At 45.6% G+C, this 20,986-nt stretch overlaps 1 protein-coding gene across 9 annotated transcripts in view; it reads right to left on the reverse strand.

Moving 5' to 3' along the window:
* TTC7B (tetratricopeptide repeat domain 7B) overlaps nucleotides 1–20,986 on the reverse strand; it is a 259,212-nt gene that overhangs the window by 106,987 nt on the left and 131,239 nt on the right. For all 9 annotated transcript variants that reach the window (XM_072745564.1, XM_072745562.1, XM_072745563.1 and 6 more), the window contains 2 exons: nucleotides 19,366–19,429; nucleotides 15,220–15,357 (listed from right to left, as the gene is read on the reverse strand). In XM_072745564.1, the coding sequence (XP_072601665.1) occupies nucleotides 15,220–15,357; nucleotides 19,366–19,429 (202 nt within the window). The remainder of the gene's footprint in view (nucleotides 1–15,219; nucleotides 15,358–19,365; nucleotides 19,430–20,986) is intronic.

The following is a 20,986-nucleotide window of genomic DNA, read 5'->3' on the forward strand; positions in this document are numbered from 1 at the left end:
TCTGGAAAGAAGTGGGGGGGGGGGGATGGATGCTTTGGAGAGAGCACCAATGAGGAAGAGCCAACAGTGCCTGGAAACTGAGTTGGGGGATAAGGGATGGTGGGGAAGGAGGAACCAGGTATGATGATCACATTCCTGGAGTGAGGCAAAGGAGCCAGTGTGTGCAGAAGGATGGAGATGACGATCAAAAACGAGGTTTGTCCTAACAGCTCTACGTAACCAGCTCATTGCAATAAAGCCACTAAGTACTTAAATATATACACAGAAACATTTAAATGTTTAAATGCTTTTCTTCCTCCTTTTGCTAGGAGGAATGATAAATATCAACTGTTTTCCCGATAAACAAAAGGAGCTCAGCCGCTGAAACAGACTGTTCTGAATCAGAAAGCTAGATGCTATAAATAAGTGTGCATCCTTATTTTCTGTTGTGCCAAAGGCTAACATACTCATTATACTCACTGAGAAACACTTCCTGGAAGCCTAATTGGTATAGAGCTCAGTCCCTGTTCTACCAGCCATGGTACCAGGAAAATACCAGCTCTTGGAAAGAGCAGACCCAGAGGATCCTACGGCTATCAGGGAACTTGGGAACATCCAGCTGAAGTCCCCAAGGAAAGGACATTTGTCATCTTGGCTTCCTCTCACCTCAAAACTCCTGATGTTTTGTTTTGTTTTGGGAGTTGGTGTGTGGGGGGGATACCCTAGATAGCAGGAGAGCAGCCTCTGCCTGCCAGTGAGAAAGCCTTGAATGAAGGAAGCAGGAGTGTGTCACGTGACCCAAGCACAGCCAAGCAGATGCTCCTGCCAGAGCGTGGGGTCTAGAGCTGAGACAGGAGCACCTGGGATGTTTGCCGTTCCCAGTGACTGGGCCTAGGGGCCACAGTAGCAGCAGAGTTGGTGGAGGCCCTTGAGTGAATGGTGTCCTCCCAACTGGGGTCAGGGCCCTTGGCTTCTTAATTTCTGCTCATACCCATTCTTCAGCCTTCTGTGGATCCTGTGAGCAGTACCCACGGATGAACGTCTTTTCTGCTTGAGTGAACGAACGACTCGGGTTCTGCTACCTACAATCAAGGCCCTGGAAAGTACACCTGATCATATGCTTCAGGCTCTTACAAACAGCCCCTGCCACCTAGCCCACGGGCAGTCATAATATTTCTGCTTGAGAAGCTTCTAGAATAGGGAATTCACAATCTGAATAGTAGCTAGAAGTCAAGTCAGGCACCCTCTGTGTGGATTCTGGGCAAGCCCATTAACCTCTGTATCCAGACTCCTCACTGCAAAATGGGAAATATAATTGATGTAGTGGGTTATCAGGAAGATTAAATTAGTTAATACATATAAGCAATAACAGTACCTCAGATGGGAGCTGGAGCTACTCAGCACCAGATAAAGGTTAACTATCAGCTGTTTTTGAAAATTTAACATTTAAAAAAATATTTTATATATATATTTCTAAGAGACACACAGAGAGAGGCAGAGACACAGGCAGAGAGAAAAGCAGGCTCCATGCAGGGAGCCTGATGCAGGACTCAATCCCAGGACCCCAGGATTACACCCTGAGCCGAAGGCAGATGCTCAACCACTTAGCCACCCGGGCATACCCCAAAATTTAACATTCTTATATTAAGAAAGAAACTGTATGATATCTATCACTTTATCTAAAAGAAAAATTTGAATATGAAAGTTCAAATCCATCTCAGAAATAAACCACTTATTCTACAAAATGCTTCCTTATCTCAGGATTCAATATGAGATCCTTGAAAATAGGGCACAACTTTACAAAACCTGACTAGAATGCACATTTACTATTTTTTTCCTTAACAAGTGGTATGGACTGAATGTCTGTGTCCCACACTCATGTTGAAACCGAATGCCCAATACGATGGTGTTAAGAGGTGAGGCCTCTGGGACGTGATCAGATCATGAAGGTGGAGCCCTCAGGAATGGGCTTAACACCTTCATAAAAGAGGGGAGATCCCTTGCCCCCTCCCCCATGGGAGGACATGGCGGGAAAAGTCCACCATCTGCAACCTAGATGGGGACCCTCACCAGACACCAAATCTGTTGGAGCCATGATCTTGGGCTTTGGTCCTCCAGAACGGTAAGAGATAAATGCTTACTGTTTACAAGCCCCCCAGTCTGTGGTATTCTGTTGTAGTAGTCTGAAGGGGCAACAAACATGCGCACTGACCGTGCAGCCAGGAACCTTTTTTTTTTTTTAATTTCTTATTTATTCATTTGGGAGAGAGAGAATGAGCTGGGAGAGGGGCAGAGGGACAGGGAGAAGCAGGCTCCTTGCTGAGCAGGCAGCCTGATGCAGGGCTTGATTCCAGGACCCTGGGATCATGACCTGACCTGAAGGCAGATGCTCAACCAGCTGAGCCACCCAGGCACCCCACCAGGAGCTGTTCTGACTGCTTTACAAGAACTGCCCCATGCTCGTCCTACCAACCCTACAAGGGCCAGCAGGCATAGTTATCGTCCTCCATTTACAGATGGGGAAATGGGAACGCAGACCCGAGTCTGGGGTCCTCCGCGTGACTCTGTAGGCTCTCAGTGAGGTGGTAGATGAGGCAGGACCTGAACCCAGGTGGTCTGGTTCCAGAGCTGGAGCTCCGAACCACAACCTTCTCCTGCCTCTGCAACTTTAATTACAGACATGCCACTCACGCTTCACTTATCAGGCCCACTCATGCTGCATAAAGCAAACTATAGCTAAATAAAAGGCCCCTAAAAATGCCACATGTTCCCTGAACTATTTTGGAGATTCAGCAATATTTTTTTACCGCTAACAGGGCTCTTGCTTCCACGGCCTCATTGGGATCCGCGAGGCCACACAGCACAGAGGCCTTTCCAGCTTGCAGAATGTTCAAGAAACCTCACAGACCTCATGAAACCCACCAGCACCACAGCGTCAAAGGCGCTCAGGTTGTGTCAGGCAGGCATGCCCCCTCTGCTGCCACGTCTTTCGCTGACTTCTGCCAGTCTGGACCTCCTTCCTATAACTAAAACAATCCACAGCCCATGGTAAGTCACAGGTGTGATATAAGGAGAGTCTGGAAATACAAGTCAGCAAGTATAAATTAGCCCTTCACCCCCAATTCTGAGGCATTTGAGCTCCTGACGGCTCCGTCCTCCAGGAATGCTTGGCATCTCACACATGGTGATGACACGCTGGCTCTGAGAAGGTGCCCGGATACCTCCAGATGCTTCTGAAAGCTCGATGCTAAGCATAGGCTTGGACACATAGCATGTCCTTCCCTGCGCCCCGTACACGTCGGGAGTACACAGCCTCTCAGACTCAGGTCAACTACCTCAGGAACAAAAGGATGCCCTCCCCTGACGAAGATGCATCTGAGAGTCACAGGCCCGTGGGTTGACCCTGGAGGCATTTGCTACCCACAGCTTGGGATCCTTAGATGGGGCCTTTGCTCACCTGGGTCTGACCACCTCTTTTAAACACCCTAATCAGATCTCTGTATGGCTCAGCAGTTTAGTGCCTGCCTTCAGCCCAGGGCATGATCCTGGAGTTCCAGGATTGAATCCCACATCGGGCTCCCTGCATGGAGCCTGCTTCTCCCTCTGCCTGTGTCTCTGCCTCTCTCTCCGTGTCTCTCATGAATAAATAAATAAAATCTTAAATAAATAAATAAACATCCTACTCATCTTTGTATGTGAGAAAGGAAAAGTTTCCAATTTTAATGGAGTGGGGGAGATTGCAATCAGAACACATGCTATAAAATAAAACAGAAGTGTTCACATTTCTGTAACGGCTCCAGTCTGAAAGAAGGACCGATGGAGCCGACTTCTTTCTTTTTTTTTTTTTTTTTAATTTTTATTTATTTATGATAGTCACAGAGAGAGAGAGAGAGGCAGAGACACAGGCAGAGGGAGAAGCAGGCTCCATGCACCGGGAGCCCGATGTGGGACTCGATCCCGGGTCTCCAGGATCGCGCCCTGGGCCAAAGGCAGGCGCCAAACCGCTGCGCCACCCAGGGATCCCTGGAGCCGACTTCTGAGAACACATGGGTGTCCATGCTCCGGGGGCAGCAGCTGCATGAGGCCAAGTGGGAGCAGTCACGGGGTGAAGGTGCTGGCCCTGCAGCACACTGCCCAGGCTTCACCCACACTCCCTACTCACCAGCCACAGGTTGTTGTGGGGTTAAATGAAATGGCAGATGTCACAGGCTGAGAAGAGTGTTTGCCACAGGGCCAGCGCTATAAACATGTTACTGTTGATGGTGCTTTTATGAGGAACACAGGAGTAGCAGATAGCAATGAGGTAAGGGTTTGACCCAGAGGGAAAATGAAGAGGAGAAAGAGGAGCCCCGGCAGAATGGAAAGGGAGAGATGACAGGGAGATTCCAGCCCTTTGGCACTTGCAGTGTCCTGTGTAGAGGTGGCAGGGTGGCCTGCACCGAGGGACATGGGGCAGATTCCTGGGTCACACACACCAGGCGGCAGGCGACATCCCCAAGCCACCTACCTTGCAAGAAAAAAAGGGGGACGTGGTGGCGGTGTTATTTCCACCAGGAAAGACAGGTCTGTTCATCGTAATCACACTCTTGCCACATCACTAAGTCTCAGATAATGTTCATTTAATGCCACAAATATTTGGTAGGACAACAATAATTAGGCCCATTTAGGGAGGCCTAAATTGAGAGAGGTTGTCAAAATGCCACTTGCAAAAATGTTCTTTCCTTTTGAGAGCAAGAGCTCATCCTTTCCAGTCTCTTGTTTTGGCTTTTCATAAACCTAGCCACCTCTGAGGGGGCTCTGGGAACGAGAAGCTCTTCTGGCACAAGGAAGGGATGTGGCAATTACCTTCCGAGTACCCAAATCCCAATGACATGAGCTGGGTGCGTGGCAGTGACAGCTGGACAATACCACGAGCAAGGAAAAGCCAAAGCCTATTTTTGGAATTCAGGAGTGAGATTCAGCAGCCAGAACCCATGGGGGAGGGGACAGGAAGAAAATAATCAGATATCCTGCAAATTCAGCCTGGAGCTTAAGTCCACAATCCATCAGTACTGAAATAGAACAAATAACACAGGGAACTGTCTTCATTATTCACCTCAGTGGGCAGGTTGGCCGTATCCTCAAAGTTCTCGTATCATAGACCCCTCATCTGATTAGGAAAATTTTCTTTTCTACGTCATATATACTTAATGAGTTTGTGGATAAATGTAATCCTTGGCAGGTGTGTAAACTGTGGGTTTTTAAAAACTGTAACGTGGTATATAAGACAATATTTCATGCCTTTACTTTTAGCAGTAAAATGTATCCAAGCAGTTGGGACATTCGGACCACTCACTATCTGAGGCCACACAATGACACAGTCAGAGAGCGTGTTGGGACCCTGGGTGTTGCCAACCTCATCCTTACTCTACAGATGTGGAAACTGAGACCCAGAGAGAAGAACAGGACCTGCCCAGGGTCACACAGTGGCAGACCTGACATTAGAGCTTTGGTGCTCAGTTCCGAGCTCCCATTTCTAAATTAACTAAAAATAAAAGTACAAATTACAGTGGAGTTTGAGAGCTCTACTCTACCAGAGTCTGGGTCCAGGAAAAGCTTGGAAAACTCATGCTTTTGGGACTCTTGGCTACAAATCAAATTTCCCCTACCCAGGTTTTGAGGAACCAGATGATGCCCAGCAAGTCTTGCTTAATAAGTTTTCTCCTCTGAAATGAGACATAAAGCAGAGCAAACCCCACATCCGTGCCCCCATCCCATTTATCTTTTGGCTTTAAAATACCAATACTGCTCCAAACAGAGGGTTCTCAAAGCTTTACTGCTTTGGCAAAAGCTTCAGTTAAAGGATACCACCGCCTCTGGCCATGGTGGGAGGAGTAGAGAGTGGGCTGTTTTGCAAAGGTCACGGACTTTATTATAGAACTTGAATGATGGACGCCATCCTCTGGCACATTCAGTGCTCCACCATATATGAGCAACTCGATCAAGTTTGCATAGCCCGTCAAGGGTCTCCAGGGTCCTACTCAAATACTGTTCCCTCTGCCTTTGTGTTGATGTAGCTGTTCCATGTTATTCTTGCAAAATGAATTGCTAAACTCAAGAAATGGGTGTTTGGTTCATCTACCACCTCCCCCTTACTGCCTCTACCCTGGGTCTTCATCTGTTTTCTGTCCCCCTGTCCTGGCCGGCCTGGGACACTGGGTGTTTGCCCTTGGACAAGGCTGCAGCTTTGCCCACGCCAGGAGGGAGGGAGCAGAGTGAGGAGTCAGGGTAACAGCGGCCCAGGGGAGCGTCCCACACAGAACAGTTGCTCAGTGAGTGCTCAAATGAGGGGTAAACCTGGGTCAAGTGAGGATCCATTCTTCCAGATATCCTTTAAGGGGGCCACCCAAGTGAGAGAGCATTTGGGAAGAGTACCCACAAAATGTTGAGATTCTGGAGCTGGGGCCGTGTCAGAGAGAGTGGAGGTCGGTGCACTCTGTACGGCCTAAGATGGAATCTAACCTGCTGCCTGTTGGCAGAGAGTCCAAAAGCTAAGTGTCATTTTATAGATGGACATTTGCCATCAGTTTGACGAGAGGAAATATTCACTTTGAATCCAAATTAAGTGAAAAGTCATCCTCCCAAACAATCCCATTCTTCTCATTAGCAGACCCGTATTACAGAAGGTTGTACTCACTACTGTATTTTGAATTTAATCAATAAAAATTCTGTGAAAATTTGTTTTCTCTCTTGTCATACCTACACCATCTCCTTGATTTTGCCTCTTGGTCCTCAAAGACTAAAATATTTAGGGCCTGGCTCTTTATAGAAAAGTTTGCCAGTCCCCAAACTAAAGGAATGGGATACTTTGTGCTAAAGGGAAGACAATATAATAGTTGCCTCCAATTTGCTGGCTCATTGTTGAGGCAGAAATGAACTTGCCCTTTTGCTCCGAAGACACAGAACAGGTGGAAGTGACCCAAGACAAACTTCAGATCCATCCTTTCTAAAAACCAGAGAGGAACAGAAAGGTACGTACTACAAACCAAGAGCTGTGCTGGCTATTTTATGCTCTATTGTCTCACCAAGCTTTGTAACCATTTTTGAGGTGGAAGCTCAGAGTGGTGAACCCTTCCCCAAATCACACACTCAGAAATGAACACTTTCCAAAATCACAAGCTAGGGAAGAGTAAGTGCCAGGATTTGAACTCAGGTGTGCTTTGACTACAAGGCTGTTTGTTTTTTTTTGTTTTTTTTTTTTTTTCACTATTCCGTGAAAGTGAAGAGTTAAGCATCATCTTATCTGCCAGGGTAATTACAGAGCGGTGCTTACTTGAGAAAGCAGATTATCAAGACCACGGATAAGAACAGTAACATGCACTTTGCATACACTATGTCTTCCATCTTTACAATAACCCTCAGAGGTAGGTCCTATCAGTATCTGTATTTTCCCCATAAGGGGACAGGTTGATTTATTTATTTTAAAGATTTTATCTATATATTCATGAGAGACACAGAGGGAGAGGCAGAGATACAGGCAGAGGGAGAAGTAGGCTCCATGCAGGGAGCCTGAAGTGATACTCAATCCCGGATCCCGGGATCATGACCAGAGCCAGAGGCAGACGCTCAACCACTGAGCCACCCAAGTGCCCCAAGGGTACAGGTCTAGACAGGCAAAGGAATCTTCCTAAGTTCATATTCAGCATGTAAAGCAGCAGAACTGAGATTTAAACAAAGATCTGATATCAAAACATGAGCTATTACTGGGAGGGCAATACTATCCAAATAATCTACAGTGTCAACACAATCTCTATGAAAATTCTAAGTTTTCTTTGCCGAAGTGGAAAAGCCAATCTCAAATTCATGTGGACTTGCAAGAGGCCCCAGAGAGGCAAAACAATCTTGAAAAAGAGCAGAGATGGAGGACTCATATTTCTTGATTTCAAAGTTTATAACAAAACTATGGTAATCAAAACCACATGGTTTTGGCATATGGAAAAACATATAGACCAATGGACTGGAGCTGAGATCCCAGAAACAAGGCCATGCACCTCTAATCAACTGATTTTTGACCACGGCACCTGGTCCATTCAAAGGAGAAAGAACACTCAACAAATGTTGTTAGGACAAGTGGATTTCCACATGCAAAGAATGAAGTTGGATCCCTACTTAAATACAAAAATTAACTTAAAATGAACAATATGATAAATATAAGAGCAAAAACCATAAAATTCTTACAGGAAAACATAGGAGTAAATCTCCACAACCTTGGATTTGGCAATGGATTCTTAGATATGATACCAACATGAGCATGAGCAACATGCATGAGCAACAACAATAAAAATTGACATAATAGACTTCATCAGCATTCAAAGCTTTTGTGGATCAAAGGACGTTATCAAGTGGAAAGACATCCACAAAATGGGAGAAATACTTATAAATCATATCTGTTAAGGGTTTGTCATCCACAATAAATGAAGAACTCCCATAACTTAACAATAAAAAGACAAACCCAAATTAAAAATAGGCCAAGGTCTTGAATAGATATTTCTCCAAACAAGACATAGAACTGGCCAAAACGCACATGAAAAGATATTCAACATCATTAGTCATTAGGGAAATGCAAATCATAACCTACCATGAAATGCCATTTCACACCTACTAAGGTGGCTACGACAAAACAAAGCAAAACGGAAGTAACAAGTATTGACGAGGATGTGGTGAACTTGGAAACTTTGTGCCTTGCTGCCAGGAATGGAAAATGGGGCAGCTGCTGGGAAAAATAGTTTGGTAGTTCTTTAAAAAGTTAAACACAGAATTACCATATGAGCCAGCAATTCCACTCTTGGATATATACTTAAAAGAACTGAAAACAGGAACTCTAATATGTCTATGCCAATGTTCATTGCAGCATTATTCACAATTGTCAAAAGGTAGAAATGCTACACATGTCCACCAAGAGATGAATGGATAAACAAAATGTGGCATATGCCTACAAAGGGATATGATGTAGCTGAAAAGGAATGGAGCCCGATACACGCTAGCAGATATGTTATCACAACAGAGTGGAACCCTGAAAACATTAGGCTAAGTAAAAGAAGCCAGACATAAGAAACAAGTACTACATGGTTCCATCTACATGATGCAAATTCAAGAAGCAGACAGAAAGTAGGTCGGAGTTACCAGGTTTGCAGGGTGGGGGAGGATAGAAGAGGGAGTTACTGTTTGATGGGTAAAGAGTTTCTGTTTGGGGTGATGGAAAATTTGGAAATAGTCATGAAAGTTGCACAATATTGTGAATGTAACCAATGCCACTGAATTGTAGACCTTAAGAAGGTTAAAATGGCAAATTAAAATGCATTGAGGGCCATAAGAACAGAGCAGCGATCCTTAATTCAAGAAACACTTTCGTAATGGTAGAAATGTAGGTGCCAGTGGCCATGTCAGTAGCTGAGATTCTTTGGGGAAGGCCTGCCATGCAGGGTCCTCATCCCTGCTGGGTGACCCCAAAGCTGGATGAGAGTTGGGATCTGTACTGTGCTCTGCCCCACACAGGGATCAGCTCTTCCTTGTTACCTATTTCCCAGCTACATGACCTTTACCCTTTGGGTCCCCCAGGGAATATATACTCACTGCATATCCAGGGAGTTTTTCTCAAAAATCAAAGGGAAGGGAGCAGGATGAGAAGGTATGTTGGCTTTGAAGCACTGATTTAGCGAGTTTTCCTAAGCACGTACCATGACCTAAGCATTCTGCCGTGATCCCTCTGCGGTCTTCAGATCTATTGGTCGGGTCAAACCAACACCTCCTAGGGAGCCCGGCACCTAGCTCAAAGCTGGGCTTCGGCAGTCCAAGGGGGGCTGCACAAAACACCAAACTCTAGTAGGAACTGACAAATGGTAGGCCTGTTAAGCAGACTCAGACGTGCAAGTGTTTCTCACAATGCTCCCGGATTGAATAAGTGTTTGGGTTAGGAATGTGTAAATGTCCCTTTGGTACAAGCACTAGCCAGACAGTTCTACCCACAGAACTATAATGTTGTTGAGATTTACCATAAACAAATGAATCGGAGTTCAACGGAAAAGATAAAAATATCATTTCTGTCTTTAAAGCTGCCGTATCTATGTAGAGGGGACACATTCACCCTTCTGAAGGGACCCCATAACATTCTGTCAAAATGGAGCCATTAATAGTCAGATTCAAGAAACAAACCTACTTGGCAGTTTGGGTTCATTCTCAAAAACAGAGGAAGCAATGCTTGTTGCTTTACTTTTAATAGCACAGGTTGTCATGCCAACTAGCGCTGCTGTTTAAATTGAAGGGGGAAGAAAGAAGTGTTCCTTCCTACACAAGCCTTTCAGCGAGGCTCACAATTAGTCTTTTAAAAACACGAAAACTCATCACGCTGGAGATATGGTAAACATTGTGCTTATATTTAAACCTGTCAGAGTGAGGATGTGATAAACCTCTGGTTTGTATTTCCTTTGTACGGTGCTCCCTGCCCAGTATCTGGCTGCGCTGTGTCCTACAAAGAAAAAAGGCGTTTTGTGGGCATGCACTGAGGCAGCCCATCTCGGGACAGGAGAGGAGCCCTCCATCTGGAATAAACACAACTGATGAAAGACAGAGAGGACAGTTTTCTTGTGAGAGTGGTTCTGCTCCCCCGAAGGCATGGTTCCTGAAAGGCTGGGTGCTCACAAGGCTGCACGACACACTGATGTCAGTGATAGGAGAGAAGATGACAAGACAAGTTAGGTGCTGTGGCGGAGGGACCCTGTCCTCTCCCCTGTCTGTGCAGGAGGGCGGAGGGGCCCAGCTCAACCCCGGAGGCGAGCTAGCTGGAGAGCATGCTGTGACTGATGCTGGCTGGGGACAAGAGAAGGCAGGAAAGTCTGAGGACTGCGGGGCGGGGGGATGTAAGGGGTCTTCTCCCACAAGAGCCTGGCCTTCGTTAACTTCTGTTTATAAAAGGTTCCAGCTGGCAGCAAGGAAGGTCTGTGCGGTGTCATGAAGGCAGGGAAGACCTGCTCACCAATAGGCTGAAGGGTGATGTGGTCAGATCCCATCAGCGAGGGGCAACAAGCAAGTCTATACCAAGATGTGGGGGAGGGGCTGATAGCCTGGCCCTGTGCTTTCTGTTCAGTGTCCCCTCTCACCTATCCTCCGTGAGGGTAAGCCCTTGGCTCCTGGCTCCTCAGGGCCTCATGCCCTCGTACCCCCATGGTCTTGAGGATGGAGGTGCCTCTCTGCCCTGAGACATTTTAATTCCTGCTAGCTCCTGAAGAGCCAATGCACATACCAGTCATTCCTCCTCTCTCAAGGGCACCCCAACGCCAAATGCATCTGCAACTTACCAGTCTGTTCACCTGCAAGGAGCATGCCTTGCGCTAACCAGTCTTCTCTATTCAGTTGTCTTTTTGTGTCTTTCTGCTTGATCTCCCAAGCCAGACTGGAAGTTTCTGGAAGCCAAAAGACCTTTCTCTGTACCTTGTGTTGTTTCCTGTGCTCCTGGAAACTCCTGGGCCAGAGGGAGTGGGAAGAGTGCAGTAGCTGGGCTCCATTCTGAGCACCTAACATGGTTTAGTGAATAGACCCCAAGATTATCTGAGACAGGTATGATTATCATCCCCACTTTACAGAAGGAAAAACTGAGGCATAAAGGGTGATCCTTGCCAGGATAACACAATCTGTAAACGGCAGACCCAGAACCCAAACCCAAGCTCCCGGACACAAGGCCCGGGCCCTGGGACACAGCAGATGGCTACCCTGGCTTTGAGGGCTCATGAGACAGAGACGGGGTGTGTGGAGTGCCATTGGAGGGGAGAAAAATGAGTGGGAACATCTACAATATGACACATATCATACTATTCCATTGCTTGGAACTTACATAAGTGTACATGCTTCTATTCATAAAGAGCTACATGAAAAAATGTCTCTACTAGGTCAATGGATGGACAATCTGCTCTCTCAGGAAGGTGGGACTCTTAAGTGACCTTTATTTCCTTTTCCATACTTGTATGTATCGTTTGATTCTTCAAGGAGTCTGCAAGGTGCTGCGTATTGCAAAAAAAAGATAGCCGATGAAGTCACTTTCATTATGGGAAGAAAAGGAAAACGAAACAAAAGAAAAAGAAAAAAATAAAACAGGGGTAGGGAAATGGGAAAAGCCACAAAATGTTTCTGCAGAGAAGGGTGGCATGCCACTCCTGTGCTTCAGAAAGATCGCTCTGGAGACAATGCGGGAAGTGGAGACAGAGAGACAGGCTGTGCTGCCACGATGAACGACGTGACGATAATCACTCACACTTAGGGGCCCACAGAAGTAGGATCGGGAGTTTAAGATCCAGCTGCCCCCACAGCAGCACTACTCACCAGAGTCAAATGATCACCAGATACATGGGTGAACAGACTGTGCTAGATCTAGATAATGGGACATCATTCCACCACAGAAGGAGTGAGGTTCTGATATGGGCCACAGCATGGATGACTTTGAAAACATGACGCTGAGTGAGAGAAGCCAGACACAAAAGGTCATTTACTGGATGGTTCTAGTTATAGGAAATACCCCAGACAGGTAAATCCATTGAGTCAGAAAGCAGATTGGTAGTAGACAGGGACTGGGGGAGGGGGATGGAGGACAGCTGCTTACTGGGGATACTTCTGGGGTGCTGAAAATGTTGTGGAATTCAACAGAGGTGATGCCTGCACAGCAGCAAATGTACCGAGTGCCACTGAATTGGACACTTTTAAGATGGTTACATTTATGCTATAGGAATTTACCCCAATTGAAAAACAGTACAGTTAGCCCTTTGACCTGAAGCCTGAGAAAGTGAAAGGGCAGACGAGAAGAGGAAAAGGAGAAGGAGAAGGGGAAAGAGGAGAAGGAGGAGGAGGAGGAGCAAGAAGAGGAAGAAGAAGAAGAAGAAAAGGAAGAAGAAAGAAGAAGAAAAGAAGAAGAAGAAAAGAAGAAGAATTAAAGAAAGAAGAAAGAAGAAGAAGAAGAACATCCCAGCAAATGAAGGAAGCAGGACACTCGGGCCTGGGACTAGGGGAGAGATGGTCCACGCTCAGCCAAAGGTGGCCCTTCCAAAACCAAGCACCCAGACGCCACTGCCTCCGGACACCTCTTACAATGCCTGTTTTAGTTAAAAGATCTGAGACAAGATGAGCATCACATGTTTGGTGGGGGGAGCTCCAACTGCCAAACTAAGTAGAAAGAGCAAGAAAGGTTGAAGCCATGTATTCAAATGCTCTACTACTGGATGCAGACCCTGCGTGGAGGCCTCCCTAGTACCAGCCACACCAGACAGCAAGTGCCTGCTGCTTGGCTGCCTCCCGCGGGGCTGGAGGCTGCTCATGGGCAGGGACCATGCCTCGCACAGGGATGTATCCCAGCCTAAATCACAGCCCCTGGCTCACATCCATGTGTTACAGAAATGAATGTCCTCCATTTTACATATCTTATCAGCTGATTTATAGTTTTAATAGGTAAAAACACAGATATGGTATAAATTTCAAAAGCCTCCAAGGAATGTACAGTGGTAAACTGCCCCTTCCCCTACTCTTGTACCCCACCACCTGTGAGACAACCTCTGTCACTGTACCCGTCGCTTTAAATGTGACCAGTGCAGAGAAGTTCTGAATTGCAAAAATTCCAGCAACCAGTCAGACTACCTAGTGATTCGGGCATCAGGTCATCCCAAGATGGAAGCCACATGTGATACAAAGATGAAAGTCACTGGAGTGAAAACAGGTCCCAGGATTCTGTGCTGGGAGGAGGCACATGCCAGGCTTGCAGAGGAATGCTGCTAAGGTGACAGCCGTCCCCCTAGAGTCATTCATGGCATGACGAGAAGTCCGCGGGCAGGGGCCATCAGGCCAGCCAAGCGTGCCAGCCACCTCAAGTTCCTCACACCTGTTTCTGACGTTGGCGAATTTCAAGCTGAGCAAAGGCCACGCTGCTACATGATGGGATAAAGGTAGGCATGCCAACCACCACCAACCTTGGCCCCAGAGAGATGCTTTCTTTAGTGGTTTGTCTGGGGGGAGAAAAGTTCCCCTGAGAAGAACTCAGCTGTGAGCTGGGTGGCACTGTCCCCAGAGGCGGACTCCATGGTGGCCAGAGCAGCTAGGAACTAAGTAGCTTGGAGGGGAGGGTCCTGGGAAATCGAAGCACTCACAGTGGAAAGAACGTGGGCAGAGTCCCAGGGGTGGACCAGGTGTGGCAGCAACATCTGGACACACTGCTTTATGTAGCCGGCCTGCAAGGGGCTTTTTTGGAAGACTGAGTAACCACTGCCCTGTATAGTCACCAAACTGAAGACTAAAAAAAGACCCGAGCCACGCAGGCTCATCTGTCCTCCAAGGCTCCTGCCTCATGTGGCGATGCACCGGCAGGCGAGGGGGTGAGCCGGGCGCGCATCTGATTCCAGCCAATGTGTTACTATATTTCATTCCCTGTCCTCATGCCCAGGGACTGCTGCCATGTGGATAAATTTAGAAAGAAAAAGATAAATAACATGGAAAAGTCCATTTGAACAAAATGAATTGTTTTCTTTCTTTCTTTCTTTTTACACCGCTAAAGAAAAGGATAAACCGATCGTGTTACTTATTCAGCCCTGACCATGGTGGAATTTGGTATTCTGGGCAGTGGTTCAATAATGCATGACTGCAACCCAAGATGAACTAGCTTCTTCTGAAAATTGTAAAACAGTCAAGCTTCCATCCTCAACGTTTTTTAGAAGCTGAAGGAACAAAATGACAGTACCTCACACAAGATCTGGAATCAACTCAGGTCTCTCCTAAGCGAGCAAGTCTTTAAATGAAGACCATGTTTATTTACACGGATCCCTATACCAGCTCCCCTGACAATAAACTGTGCCTGATGGTGCCATCTCACCAGGAGTCATGCATCGCTGCTTTAGATAAAGTAAAACCTGCTTTGTAAGGAAAGTACAGATGGGAGACTTTTGGGTGATGGTAGAAATTACCCTGCAAGAGAAACTTCTTGAGGAATGCTTGCCTTCCCTCACACGCAAACCCACAGCCAGTGGGTTTATGGGCCACAGGTAGGAAGTCACAACCAGTGAATTCCATGATCCAATCATGTAGCCCAATTCCCATTCCACAGAGTGAAGTGACAGGCCAAGGTCACATGGCTACCAGTGACAGAGGGGTCAGGACCAGGTCTCAAGGCTCCTCCCAGGGCTTCTTCTACGAGCACCACCCCCCACCTGGAAGTACCAGACTCAAGGGCTCTACCTCTGACAGCATCTCATACTGGCCTCTTCTTCCAAGGGCAATGGTCAGTAAATCATAGACCACGGATGCACTCTGCAAACTGATGAGGCGGTCGCTCTTGTGCTCAGGTATTCTGCTTAGCACAGCGTCCCGGTTGGCCTGAGAACATAGAAGAGAGAAGCAGATGGTGAGCCAGCCCAGGCACACAGCTATTATTTCGTGTAGAGAAGTCGGCTAGGCCCTCCAGCCCCGACAGCTTGCCCAGGAGACAAGGGCAGGAATGAGTAAGGGGCTTGTCGCCTTGGGTTGTATATTCAAAATCCCTAGGGCACCTTAGCACACGGTATGGGGTATTATCCAAACACAAAGGCCTGGAGGTATGGTCCTGGAGGATGCTTGGTACCTGTCAGCAGGCATCTGCAGGAAGCTTTGGGAGCTTTCTCCTGGGCGCGGGCTCACAGCCAGCCCTGCTGCAGACACAGCCAATGCTCAGGCAGCAGTACAATCACCCATCAGGTGGGGCCCTGCTATGCCTCCCTTGAAGGTCCTGCTTCTGCTAAAGGTTGGGGGAGGGAGGAACAGCCCCAGCCCCACACTGCCATCATCAAATGGTGCCATTAAGGTCCCTGGGTCGTAGAGACACATCATCATACTTTCCCTCTATCACTAAAGCAACATTCAGATCCCTGTATGGCACTTTTGTCGGAACAGACAATAAAGACTAAGGCAATCTTGTTTAGGGAAGCACAAAACAGCTGTAGAAGAGAAAGCAAGAAGCAAACAGATTTTTTTTGTTGTTGCTTTAAAGGATATTACCAGAGGACTCAAGAGAACACCTTGCCTATTGCATGTCCCCGCTCCTTGGCACAGAAATACAGCAGGCACATTCGAGCTTATTAATCTCATCTATCTGGAAATCAAATGCTCTTTACAACAACATGTTTTCATTACTTTTGAAATTTAATTTCTCTACAGACTCTCCAGACACATCAGATGTATTAGGGCTGCTAACCACTCTAACCATTTTGCTTTCCTCTCTACTAGGGAGTTCAGAATCAATTAAGTTAGATTTTGCCTCTCTTTTCTCCCCCTGCTAATTAGCAGAAGTCTCCAGATCTGTCCATCCCTAGGAGGACAGAAAGGGCCCCTTTGTTTTTCCTGTGAAAGTGGTATGTGAGGTACCAGGGTCACTGGTCTAGGCAGGCTGACAGGCATCTGCCTGCCTGACATGCCCACACACCTGCTCTCTCACTAATGAGATGAAAGGCCTTCTCCGTGTGTGAGTCCAAGGCACTCACTTTTAGCCACCCATCAGTACTTACTCACTTTAGAACTCCTTGCTCTTAAATGTCAAAGACAAATAAGAATATATAAGACAGGCCACTTCCTACCAAGTGAGTCATCTCTTATGGATACAAGCCTGCTTTTGAAGATTTCATTCTAAGGTTTTCTTGTTAGAAGCGACTTTGAGCCAACCAAAAGAAGCTCTAAGGGAAATAGGAGCCTGCTGTTAGGAGTTGCATTTTATTTACTTGCTATAAATGTTTCATATTTATTAAGACCAATGCCTAGAAGAGAACAAAACAAAATACTACTTAAAAGAGATTTTCAAGTTATGCCAAGTATATTTTTAAAAAAAATTTTAGAGAAAGTCTATTGATGCCTTTTGATTAAAACCTCAAACAGATTCACAAATAACAAATACCCCAGAACACCATCGCAGAGGTAGTTGTGCAAATGTAGTTCTGATCACCCCTCTCTCCTGGGCAAGTTCATTTGAGGCAAGAAAGTCATACAATGCCAAATGAAATTATACACGTGGAGACACTATGGACAAATTGATGTTTTCTAAGCTAAAGTCAGAATCAACGAAGAATACAATTTTCTCAGACACTAAAAAAATCCCACAGGAATTCTCATTGAGAATTCTGAAATTGAGCATATGCGTTTTCTGTCTAAAAACTGAAAAATCAAGAAGTCAAGGAACATGAAAAAAAGGTTTCCAAAGGAAACTTAATTTAGACTTCTACCTACATAATTATGGAATGATTTACACAGAGAGCATAATCATTTTGGTTGGAAACCCAGACCTTCACATTTACTGATGATGTCATTGGATTTCACCATCCTCTGAAGAGAGTTTCCAGAAATTAAATACCACAGAGCCAAACCTGGTGGTCTCAAAGGGATCTCAATTTTGAGTATTATTAGTTTCTATCATTTCAATTAAGGAGAGGAAAGTTGGAGATGTCATTCCCAAGACATCTACACTTTGAATAGCATTTTAGAGATGTGGCTATGTTTTCCAAGTTCTAAACTGGAACACAATATTTTCAATCAGAATTGTCCAAGAAATCAAAAATGTGTGGTCGTCACTCTTTCAGAACTTCCCCAACATAACCAACCAAGTCTGCCCAAGGGAAACTAACTGCCAAGTTGCGAGGAGCCCAGCTTAGGATGAGGGAATGTAAGCTTGGGGGCCAACATAAGCTCCCCACAACCACCAAGAATGGATGTCAAAGCGTGGTGAGACTGGCTCATTGGAAAAGCAGTCACTGAATGCCACGAAGTGCCAGCCTGCTCACATATATGCCTTCCCTGATTGTGCCAAGGCAGAGTAGAGAATGTAAATGACACCATTCTGAGTTAACAGCTGACAGTCAAGGAAAGATGAGTCAAGGGGGGCAACCTTACATCCCTCAGAGGAAGTAAGGCCAATGACGTCAAAGAGGTTCCAAATAAAAAGCAGTGGTAACTCAAGCAGTCTTGCTCTTGTAAACATCTCTGGGCCACTTCACAGAACAAGAAAATCCAAAGCTCGAAATTAAGGCAAGAATACTAGCCTCCCTGGGATGCCTGGGTGGCTCAGTGGTTGAGCCTCTGCCTTCAGCTCAGGTCATGATCCTGGGGTCCTGGGATCAAGTCCCACGTCAGGCTTCCTGCAGGAAGCCTGCTTCTCCCTCTGCCTGTGTCTCTGTCTCTGTGACTCTCATGAATAAATAAATAAAATATTTTTTTTTAAAAAAGAAGAATGTTAGCCTCCCTGACTCATCCCAGCCTCTCTTGATCCCTCCTCCACTCAGCACATGGACATTCTTCTTGTGCTCCATTTCTGAATGCTCTTCAGTTGGATGTATTTCCTGCCACTGCACGCTTGGGGAAGAAGGAAAATACCTTTCTTGCTTCAGTTACATTTTTTTTTTCCTCCTCCTTCTCCTCCTGCCTGATGGTGAGGTGGGAGATATGGAAGGAGGCAGTGTGATCTAGTAGGAACAACAGACCATTTCAGGATGCACTCATTCTGCTCCAGTCCTCAGGTTCCTCATCTATAGAACGAGGAAATGAGTGTGAGGATAGCTCAGTCCTTCCAAGTGCCAGGGGCCTCGCCATTCTGCTCAGGTGCTCAGCACACACCACCTACATGCCAAGGTGGTAACTACTGTGACACAGACTGCTTCCCACAGTTTCAAGCCAGGGCGGTCATGCCTAGCAATACGCAGAGCAGAAACCCAATAAATGGTGAGTAATGAAATTCTAGACGTAAACTTTGATATCCTGGCCAGACGTTAAGAAAACATTCCAAAGCAATCTGATGGCCTGGCAAAAACTCTCTCAAGACAGTGGAGCCAGGTAATAGGAGAGAGCTCTCGCAGTGCCTGGGGAGCTGGCGGGAGGCTGGTCCAAGAGGAGGAGGCTGCTTCATCAGGCTCTTGCTACAAAACCACCAGTGATTTATCCCTGAAGTCTCCCTCCCAGCCAGGCAGGTGGAGAGGGCTCGAAAAGGTTATCCTCTGGGGGCTTCCTCCTCTTTCCAGGGTTCCTTTGGTGGTCCGTCTAGCTGCAGCTTACCTATCCACAACTGTGGTAGTGTCCCCTCAACACTCAGTGGGCAAGCGAATGAACTCAGATGCCTGTTTGCTGCTACCATAAGAAAAGCTCCATGTTCCAGGCTGAGATTAACCTACGAGGGTACTTCTAACTAGTCCAGGAATTAAGAAACAGCTCCCTCCTTTAACCCGCTGTTCCTCCCACCATTGACCTGGGGTATCCCCTCGAGAAAATACTCTTCTCCCAAGACAAACGGCCACTGCACAGAGGGAGTCATCATATTGAAAACAGGACTGTAGGAACGGGCAAAAGAAAAATGTAAAAGGACAGTCTACTTACCATTGATTCACTAATCAGCAGTAACAACAGGGCTTCTTCAGTATTTTCTTGAGGACAAAAAATGCTGTGTGAAGAAAATCAAATTTTATATATGGCAATTCAAAATAATATAAAATGCATGATAATGGACAGCACTGAATATTAAAATCTTCTGGATTTTTATGCAGGAGCCACAAAAATACTGTCTCATTTGGACACTTGAATTAATTTGCTATGTTTGTGGTAATCTACAGAATTTATACATTCTAACTGTGCATTTTAATAGCAGGCAGCAGAGCGAAATAAAGCTATAAAAACCACATTAAAAGCCCAAATAATATACACACCTATTATAGAGGCAGAAATTTAGATTGCTACAAACTGCCATTATCTCAATGATAAAGCTTTCTCCTAAACCCATTATGGGGGCATCATGTAGATACTTCACTAAGCAGTACTCTTCTTACCTCTTACTTGCTAACTGCCATGCCTCATATTGTCCTTACGGAATAAGAGATTGGAAGCAATTTTAGAGTTTGAATCATTTCTAGAATACTGTAAGAACTTGGCAAGCCACCTTAATTAAACACACATGTTCTATTATAGGGTGGTATGCAAGAGCTAGCTGTCTTATTAATCTATTTTACTGAAGTTGGCCGAGCTCTAACATCTGGGATTAAAAGAAAAAGCTTTTAAGCTCAATGTTGCTCAAGATTAGAGAACAAAAAAAAAAAAAAAAAAAAGTCAAACATAACCCCAATCTCCATCCTGTATAGCCTATTTTTTTTGTGTGTGTGTGCTTTGAACATTTTTAGAGACTTGCAGCATTTTTTCCTGTTCTAAAAGCTCTTGAATCCTTTGAGTAGAATTCAGAGTGTTATCACCATTTGAGCCAAACTTGATTCTTTTTTTCATGGAATGGAAGAAGAGTGCAATAAAAATGATCTTGGTTAAAAAAAAACAAAAACAAACTCCTGGATATTTTGGAGATTATTAAGTAAAGACCAAACTTACATCTTCCCAGCAGTGACATCACAATCATTTAATTTAAGAGATGGGATGATTTGCCCCCACCTCAAAATGGCAAAAAAAAAAGGCTTCCATATCATCCACAGCATCATAAATACTTGGTCTCTTTGAAGTGCTGGCAACTTTGTATGGCATCAAAGGACCGTGAAGAGAAAGACAGAAAAAGCACAGGGCCTGGTTCTCTTTTTACAACTCTGACGTCACTAGAGGTAAGGAAACCACCTGTGGAACGGTTCCCATTGCTCTTGCAGGGCTGCAATTTGATGAAAAGGCTGACCTAGAAATGAGGAGCAAGATTCTAGGATTTGCAGTGAACTTCTTTAAACAGACAGCTTGAGAGGAGCTAGGTTTTTCAAAGACGGAACTCTTCTTTCCCCTTAAATTCAGAAATAGAGTCTACAGCCTTTCAGTAAAGAGTACTCTCGTGTGAATGTGTGTGTGTTGGGGGGAGGGTCCACTCAGCAATCATTTCCTGATATTCTGGCCTTTGCTTACATACAATTGGGACCTTACAAATAAAGCAGTAACATTAACCTTTTTTTTTTCATGGGTAGCTAGTTCTGCATTGTCCAGACTAATTGAAGAGAAGAGAGAGCCCATGCTAATTGTGACT

Source organism: Vulpes vulpes, unplaced genomic scaffold (assembly GCF_048418805.1).
Source record: "Vulpes vulpes isolate BD-2025 unplaced genomic scaffold, VulVul3 u000000644, whole genome shotgun sequence".
Lineage (NCBI taxonomy): Eukaryota > Metazoa > Chordata > Mammalia > Carnivora > Canidae > Vulpes > Vulpes vulpes.